Source organism: Orbicella faveolata, unplaced genomic scaffold (assembly GCF_042242905.1).
Source record: "Orbicella faveolata isolate gen_17 unplaced genomic scaffold, um_ofav_v1 contig_34, whole genome shotgun sequence".
Lineage (NCBI taxonomy): Eukaryota > Metazoa > Cnidaria > Anthozoa > Scleractinia > Merulinidae > Orbicella > Orbicella faveolata.
In genome coordinates this window covers 13,648,268-13,657,699 of record NW_028301563.1, presented here as the reverse complement: position 1 = coordinate 13,657,699, position 9,432 = coordinate 13,648,268, and the positions used below count along the sequence as shown (strand labels likewise).

The window sequence follows — 9,432 nt, the reverse complement described above, 5'->3', positions numbered from 1 at the left end:
TCTGTCACCGTCGTCCTTCCTAAGGTTCCTATTCTCGATAAGGCTCGTATGTATACTAACAATTAAGTCCTGGGGTTTTTCTCGGGAGACCAGTCAGAAACATTCCATCACTAGTATATCTTTATGTGTCGAAAAATTGAACAAATTCGAACCAAAGTTTGTTTCTTCAAGTGTCCTGCAAGTATTGTACCAACAAAATCTACACTGAACTGAATGGAAAGAGTTTTGAGGAACTGTCAATGATTGTTTTTTTGGTTTGTTCTTTAAACCGGTTGCAACGGTGCAATAAGTAAAACATTTATTTTGATCAGTTCTAATTTGTGAAGGTAATTGAGATGTGCAGAGTTACAAGTACTTATAACATGACTCCGAAGAAGTCTCTCCAAATAAAACTCAAATTCCGCGAACAAAAAACAGACTACTTTAGACGAATTTTATTTAGTTTAACATTCTGGAACGTGTACATTTTTTTTCTTTAACTAACATATATATTTACAGAATCATTGCATTCATGTCTGGATGGAACAACTGTCTCAAATATAGAGTTTACGGTTTGTACTTCTAATTTAATCAATTCAATCCTGTGTTTATCCGCCCACAAGTAACACGCAGATCACAAACATTTCCATCCAAATCTCTACATGTAGGCTCTTTAGTCGTTATTAAAACAGACTGAAAAAGTTTTTATGAAGAGAAGTTATTCTTCGCCGTATTTCTTATAGGTTTAACACTAACGAAAAGTTCATGTTTAAAACAAACCATGATTAAGTGGCATGTTTTGATTTCCCAACAAAAACACCTTTCGAGATAACATCTTACGTTCCATTCAGACTTCTGGCACATTTACGCAATAAAAAAGTATTTACACCGACAGGTTATAACTGTATCATGCATTCAGGAAGAGTGTACTAACACAGAGGTTTTTCTCTGAATTCCCAAGGTAATTCACGTTAATTTGCTTTGATTTTGCCTTGCTATCCTTAGTGATCAGTTTAAAAGACTAGCGTCCCATTTTCAAGCAATCCTAGCTAAGCTTCGCTCGCACCTGTTTTCTCGAGTTCGTATTCGAGTTCAATATTGCTTCAGTCGAATATCTGTGTCCTTTTTGATTGGTCAGAGTGATTACCTTGGTTCTCGTTTTACCACAGTCAGTTAAAAACCTCTCTATGTGTTGAATATTAAAATACGTTGGATAAGTCATTACTAAACGTTATATTGTACGTAATGTAATTTAATTAGTACTGCGCTAAGTTGGCATTGGGCCTCAGTGTAGCGTGATAGCGCGTAAGTCATTTGTACAGTTTGAAAATTGTAAATAGACTGAAAATTAATTAGTTTCTGCTCGAATCTGTAAGAGAACTAATACCTTCGTGGGATGCAAATTTAACCAGGGAAGGGATTTGGTGGGATAAGAGTTAGTTTCATTCTCAACTTGAATTTCGTTTAAGTCAATTTGTTGCAATTTGAAATCTATTTTTCCATCATGAACAAATTAATTAGCAATAATTTCAATGCTTTTCTTTTGACTCCTGGTGTCTTTTGTCGCACGGAAAACTTGACAAAAGCACTATCATGGTACTGGCCCTTTCATAACTCAGCGCTGCAGTAAATATAACTGAACATACATGTATATGTATAACTTAGTTGCACTAATCCCACTAAACATTACATTATTCTGAGTCACAAGTTGAACAATAATTACTGTTATAATAATAAAGGGTCTTTATTTATATTTTTAAATAGACGTTAAATCTTATAAGGTACGTACTTATAGAGTTAAAAACTGTCCCAATAACAACAATTTTTAAGTATAATCCAACTTGTAAGCAAGGCAATTTTGGGCATTTTATAGTTTCTGCCAGAAATTGTCTTGCATCCACTATATTTAAACTGTAATGCAAATGAGAAAAGTTAAAAATGGTTAATTATTGAAAGTCATTACTTATTTTAAAATTAACATATGCAGAATCAAATAACAAAGGTACCGGACGTTTATCCCATAAGTGACTATTGTTTGTTTTTAGCGGAGCTCCGGTGGCCCGAAGGGCCGCCAAGCGGAACCACATACTCATATAGGAAAGGAAAGGAAACCCATGAGTTGATTTTCTCATGGTTATCATGGCTAGCGGTATTGTTCGCGGGTGCGTACGCACGACGGCGACGACGACCACGACCACGACCACGACGACCACGACGACCACGACGACCACGAGTCGCGCAACAGGGCGGCCATACTCCAAATAATAGGTTGACAGAGACATACAGCCTTGGTTTACCGTGTACTTCTTTGATATTGGACATCCATGTTATGATCAATTGACACCTGTCAAAACAAGGTATCCGCTGACCAGTATCACGTGACCATATCGCGGGCTCAAGTTTACAGCTCATCGAGGTCGCGTGTTTTTTTAAGTTGACCGCTGTCCAAGTGCTAATTTTCGATTGGATCGCGGAATCATCTCAGGTTAACTCTTTGAAAACAGGGCAGGATTGTTCGGAAGCCGGTTAACGCTAACCCAGGATTAAAAGTTAACCGAATTATAACTTTTTCTTCCATACATATGTTTTTTGCTGCTTTGTTTTGTGTATATAGTGATTATTAAAACTCAAAACAGAAGGTCAAACAATACACAGAAAACCTCGTCGCAAAGCTTACAAAACTCAAATCAAAATTCTACCTTTTCCTGGGTTATTTGGCTCTGAACAACCCGGCCCAGGAGATACGCTTTTAGGCTGGCCTAAATCTATATTACGTTATACCATGTTAGCACTACAGATTTTAAGCTGTATATTGAAAAATATATTTACAAATTAAAGTAAAGAATTTGATCATTCCCTTAAAGATGCCTGTTTGTGGAAATAACTTCGTTGCCTGGATTCTATCACAGTTGAGTTAACTAAGGAATATGAAGATTAAGATTACGAAATAATGTCTTAATGACGTAACGCAAAATCTTTGAGAATACCATGGAAGAATTAAACAAAGTTTAATGTAAATCGATGTGATAAAAAGTAAAATTCTCATATCAATCTGATTGGAAAACTTGAAACACCAAAGAGAATTTTGGGACAGATGTTGGGCTAAAAGAAAGAGGAGCCTTACAAACTGAATTGTTTCTTGGTTAGATTACCGAAGGAAGAGTTTTTTTGATAGAGTGAGGAAACAGGCAAAATGTCTGGAAGAGATTTCTTTGGTTGGCCTCTTAATATATACATTATGAGCACATAATTTACCAGCTCAACATGCTACAGCGGAAATCAGCAGCCTTGGAACTTTCAGAGATGAGATAATTTCTTTTGAAAAATCCGCCATATTGTACCTCGAGAGTTCCACCACCGTCATTCTATATCGGCAGGCATTTTCAGCCGTGCAAGGAATTCATAATTCTCTTCTCTCTACCCGTCCTGTACAGGCGCCTGACGCTATCGCATTCATTGGTACTATGGTCACGCCTTATGTAAATATTTCACAACGTCGCCTGTGTCCTTTCGTAAATCTGACAAAACCTTAGTGGTTTGTGTCTTCGAAATAGCCGGTAGTGTGGCTTAAATACGGACGTTAAGTGTATGTTTGTAAAACTACCTGAAGAGGTCTATTACTAGTTTAGTGGTTAATATTGAATTTTAAAAAATTAAACCAAATTTAAAAAGAAACCAAAAGTTGTAATTTAAAAAAAAAATTAATTGTAAAACTTTTCGGTCTGCTTGTACTACAGAAACTAGGCTGCGCTACTACGTTAAATTTACGAGAAGTTATTATTTTATACAAATTGATTGTACAATGTTTGGGATGTCAGCAAATGTTTAATTTTGACTGTTGTCTGGGCAATAGCCAACTATGGTTGCTATAGAACTTTTGGCATTCCCTACAGGCGATTACATTAGATACGTTTTTTGAAAAACCAAATCGAACAAAAAACACATAAATAAACAAACATACAAAACAAAAGTTTACCTACACCAGCTAAAAACGAGTTATCCCTATCGTATACTGCTTATAATTTCAATCAAAACTGGTTAAAAAAGTGTTCAATAACTTTTAAACAAATTAAGCTAAACCGTTAGGAAGAGCAGTTTTCAAGATAACACAAAGTAATGGTTGTTCCGTGCAATCAAGAAAAATTGTTACCCAGGCTTTCATATCAATTTCTTTTTAGAGTCTCTTGTCTTGAGGAATGGAAGTTACGAAAGTTTTGGACACACTAATTTTGAACTAGCTTGATCATGCTTTGAACAACCAGGCCATAGTTAAGTTTTACTGTAGGTAATCATGTCGGCAGTAATATCCCGCTTAGCGCTAAAAGAGACAATGATCTAAGTCTCTTGCCAATACTATTCAACTGAAGCTAACTGACACATACACATGCTATGACCGGATTAGTCAGTACTGCAATATCGGGCATGACAACGCCACAGGGGAAATAAGTTGTAGATATAGTAGGAGCTGCAGTTCTTTACTTGAATGAAGAAATAGTCGCCGCAACAGTCTCCAAACAGGTGAATGCAGACTTTTCTTGTGACTGTACTCTCAGCCACTGTAGGATGACCACCACTCAACCAGACAGGAATGTTTGCATCACAACGGTTCATCGGTGGACATGTGGTCACCATTTTTGTGCCTGCAGCTCCTTGGAAGCGATACCAGCCATTGAGTCTGTTGTCACATTTGGGGTTTACTGTTTCGTAGTCATATTTTCTTTCTGCATCTGTCAGATTTTGGTAATTTTGCCAGTGCCATACATCAACTAAAGGAAATACACAAATGTGTAAATAAATATGTGATAAACACAGAAGACATTTGACATATGTAGTCTTCTGTTTCGTAGTCATATCTTCTTTCCGCATCTGTCAGATTTTGGTAGTTCTTACATATGTCAACTAAAAAAACAAACAAAGTAAGACGTAAATAACTCTCCCCTGATCCGTAGATACCTCTGTCGTGCTGTGTCGTTGGGTGTTACTTGTAATTTGAATACAGTCACTTCATATATTTTGTTCAATTTTACATCACTTTATTACATCCGGTCATGCACAAACATTTCTATATGATTTGTCTTCGTTTCCATTTTTCCTGGGAACAAGGTTGTTAAAAGATCTCGCCACCGAAATATAGCTTCTACAATAGGTATTAATTACCACCTTTTTGTCTGTTTATACGAGAAAATCTTCATATTTACATTTGAAATTTCCAGTTCAAATGTTGTTGGGTAACCTGTATGTAAGCCATAGCTGAATAAATTTGTCCTTCATGCGATGATAGATATCGACTCTAAGTGCGAGAACATCGCAATCAGCGCCAGTGTTTCTCCACTATGGTGTGTTTACTCTCTGGCATTGGATAAACCGCTGGAGGAATACCATGTGGGATACTTTAACCAACTATGTGGTTTATTCTAACTTCATATAGGTTATTTATTATTTTCCTCCCGATACATGCCTACTTGTTAAATAAGATTCTTAAATGTGGCAAGTCGTCCTTACATAACGACAAATAAAGTTTTCAACTGTAGCTATTTAAAACATAATATAACATATCCATACTAATGATAAAAACTGTGTTGCACCTTCACAAGTAACACCATTCTTCATAAAGCCATCTTTGCACTGGCAGTTGTACGATCCATACGTATTCCTGCACACAGAGTTAAAAACAGCAGCACATGGGTCGGCCTGTGCAGCGCACTCGTCAATGTCTAAAAACAAAGGGATCTAAGTGTTACTATTTCAATGTCACAATGGATGGTTAAGTGTCCCATTACGAGCATAAAAAGGAATTCTGGTGGAAGTAAACTACTAAACACATGAAAATAACGAAAAAAAAAATCAGAAGAACCTCAAGAGAACCTTGTTACCAAGAAAATCAGTAGAATTGGCCCCTTAAATCCACTTCAAAGTTTTCACAGTTCTAAAGTGATTACACGGAATATCGGAAACACCTTTAGCAGATACATTTTATTAGAGTAATCGTGTGTTCTGGCTAACGGGAAACTTTCAACCACACGATTCTGCCGTTTGCCGTTCGAATGTAGACATTTAAGCCCTATTACTTGCTTGTGGTATTACTTGCTGTTATCTACAGCGATTATCTGTTTCACATCGTGTTCCATTAGAGTCTAGTGCGCAGTTGAACTCGTTCACTCGTCTAAGTAACATATTTCTCTTCACTTTCAAATAGCTCTTCGCATCATTTCACCTCCACCTGGCCACAGAAGGTGTAAAATCGGCCCTAACGCCATACCCATCCGATCAGTTTACCATCTGTTCCCCCTTCCCCAGAGTGAAGGTTATGACTCTGGAACTATACCCCGAAGTGTGTTTAGCATGTGCATATTTGGGTCATGTACCCGCTCACAGCCAAATTTTTACAAGGAAATATGCTGCAATGAAGGAATTAAAACATTTCTGCTGGAAAAATAAAAAAAGATGAAAGTTTCACAGCAACTCGAAAAAAAGGTTTATCTTTTGGTTTCCTTGTGGCAATAATAGTCAATGACGACTTTCTCTTTGTTTTCCCTTTTCCAGTGGCTGTCAATTTCTAGGAAACACACCTTTTAATTGGCTCCCAATCGTTTGTTAGCATTGCTGTTTTATTATTTACACGAACTATAAGGTTGGTGAAGTTATCTGTTACGATTACCTGATTCACATTGTGTTCCATAAAGGCCTGGTGCGCAGCTGCAGTTGAATCCGTTCACTCGGTCTATGCAGGTGCCGTTGTTCTTACAGGGATGACTTGCACAATCATCGATATCTGTTTCAAGGTGATAAGGCAGAAAGTTAATAACGGTCACATTCGATAGAACCTGCAACGACCAACAACAAAACTCAATAACAAAACTATACTTGAGGATAAAAGATACAACACTGGAAACAACTTAAAAAGAGATTAAAACCCGTAGAATTTAAATGAAAATTAACTCGTTTTGGTTATAGTTACCTGTTTCACATTGTGTGCCACTAAATCCTGGTGCACAGCTGCAGTTGAATCCGTTTACTCGGTCTGTACAGTTCCCGTTGTTCTTGCAGGGGTGACTTGCACAATCATCGATATCTGTTTTAAAGGGATAAGGTAGAAAGTTAATAACGGTCATACCATAAAATACCACGTTAAAGCCCCTACCGGATATAAACCCTTCTATTTGCTAACAGAGATATTATTCCCGATACAAGCTTCCCCCCCCCCCCCCCCGCCCCCGATACGAGCCCATCTAATGTATAAATGAGATAACGTTCTGTTCCTTTCCAGTTGCTCCAGTCACACTAGTGTTTTATAGATGTTTTTGAAACACATTCTCCGTTTATTGTGACTCACAATAAATGTATTATAAATGTAATGGTTCTAAATGTAATGGTATGTTAGCTTTAATTCCTTGTTCAGATACGTTATAACTCCTCGTTCCGAAACAATATTTCTATCTCGCTTATATGCTGCCCGGAAATAAGCCTCCCCCACCCGTCTTTAAGCTCACACAAAACCCCTTATGAAGTTATACGAGCCCAGGGCTTTAACGTGGCATTTTACGGTATACGACAAATCCCACAGCAACAATATCTGCAAAATAACCAAAAATTCATAAGATCGTCTATCGGCCCAAATTTCGCTCCTTAGAGACTTGGATAGGCCAACTGGATAGAATTATGGAGAAAAAAGAAAGTTTTGGAAAAAAAATGTGCTTTTCTTAAATCAAAAATGCATAAGCAAAAATATCTGTGAACATTGCTGTTTTATTATTTACACTAATTATCAGGTTGGTGATGTTATCTGTTACGATTACCTGTTTCACATTGTGTCCCGTTAAATCCCGGTGCGCAGCTGCAGTTGAATCCGTTCACTTGGTCTGTGCAGGTTCCGTTGTTCTTACAGGGATGACTTCTACAGTCATCGATATCTGTTGTAAGGGAAAAAGGTAGAAAGATAATAACTGTGAGGAGAGAAAATCAGATTATTTAGTATATTTTACATATTATGTTTAGATATATTTGTTTTAGTTCATTTTGCATTTCTAAGTTACAGTTTACTATTAATTCCAAATCATTAACCGTAACAAACACCTGCTAGTTTTGTTGTAGATCATACCTGTAATAAGCGCTGAGCTGTAATTACTACCTGTGATAGTCTTTTTGTTAAACTGTTATCTCCCTTTATTGTTTTGAAAGTTATTAATGTTGAAAACTACAAATTCCGTTACAGATAATCGAGCTTCCTGAAATGTATGAGATAATGTTTAGTTGAGATTTTTTAAAAACTTTTCGTAAACCTTTAGAATTGTGTTTTCGGCTTAAATAGCCGTGCCTTGTAAAATATTCTTTTGTTACGTTCTTGGATTAAAATGATATCGTTGGACCTAAGTGTTGAGTGCTGTTGGCGGCTCTGAAGATATTTCCCTGTAACAGATTCCGGTCCTGATCCTCGCAACCAGAAAGTTTTCACAAGTTTTTACAGAAGTGCTTTCCCAGGCCAAAAATCTATTATCACATATCGGTCATATACAATAGAACTTTGCAGCAGCAAAAATATATGTCTCTGCCGTTTTCAAGCACTTTAAACAATAAAAGCACTGCAAGCGACATAGAAAGAGATTAAAAACTCCTAACATCTGAAGGAAAATAAATTTTGGCTACAGTTACCTTTTTCACATTGTGCGCCATTAAATCCTGGTGCACAGCTGCAGTTGAATCCGTTCACTCCGTCTGTGCAGGTCCCGTTGTTCTTACAGGGATGACTTGCGCAGTCATCGATATCTGTTTTAGAAGAAAAGATTGAAAGGATTAAACTGCAATAGCTTCTGTTGATATATTTGACGGAGCCCGGTCAGGAGCAAATAGGCAAAAGAGATCACTAACTAAGTAACTTTTAAAATTTTTACTTTTTATAAAGAAAAACAAAACATCTTTATCAGATATCCATCATTATCATAATCCAGTCTGGGAATGGGAACGGATCTGCTCCTTGAAATATATCTGTTCCACAGACAACTTCTTGCTGGGTGGGAATCTTCTGGTTCTGAGCACCCGCTGTCAGTTGCACGGGGAAGATAGAGCCTGTTTGACTGTTAATTGTTAGTCGAGAGAAGATAGCAGACCTGAAACCCATCTTTGTAGCTCTCGGCTTCATGACCTTCATAAATGCTATTGCTGTTTTAACTCTAAACAAATAGTTTTGCGCGAGTGGAGCCTGATTGGGTTTTAAAGCTAAGCTTCTTCTTTATGAAGAGCATCTCATAGATTAAACAGTCTATGTCCATGTCTTGAACGTTATTTTCGTTATGGGGACGTTTATTGCGAGAAGGGTTTATTAAAACTGATAGTGCTGGTTAGATTACATTAATAGAAAGGTGAAATAACTTTAACGTAAAAGTTCGTAAAAAAATTGATTTACCGCCAAGGTTGTACGCATCACAAATATGCCTTATTTTGCAGAATACAGAGTCT

The 9,432-nt window shown here is 37.0% G+C and overlaps 1 protein-coding gene across 1 annotated transcript; it reads right to left on the bottom strand.

Moving 5' to 3' along the window:
* Nucleotides 1–419: 419 nt before the first annotated feature.
* Nucleotides 420–9,094, bottom strand: LOC110041323 (uncharacterized). Its single transcript, XM_089272289.1, has 7 exons — nucleotides 9,084–9,094; nucleotides 8,629–8,786; nucleotides 7,776–7,889; nucleotides 6,938–7,051; nucleotides 6,638–6,751; nucleotides 5,565–5,693; nucleotides 420–4,745 (listed from the first exon to the last, which is right to left on the bottom strand). The coding sequence occupies exons 1-7, from the start codon at nucleotides 9,092–9,094 to the stop codon at nucleotides 4,378–4,380; spliced, it is 1,008 nt and encodes a 335-aa protein (XP_089128415.1). The 3' UTR covers nucleotides 420–4,377.
* Nucleotides 9,095–9,432: the final 338 nt, after the last annotated feature.

Coding starts and splice junctions, on each gene's coding strand:
- LOC110041323 (XM_089272289.1), bottom strand. Junction 7,052..7,775: donor CGGGACACAATGTGAAACAG/GTAATCGTAACA, acceptor CCTTTAAAACAG/ATATCGATGATTGTGCAAGT. Junction 4,746..5,564: donor GAATGGTGTTACTTGTGAAG/GTGCAACACAGT, acceptor TATTTCCTTTAG/TTGATGTATGGCACTGGCAA.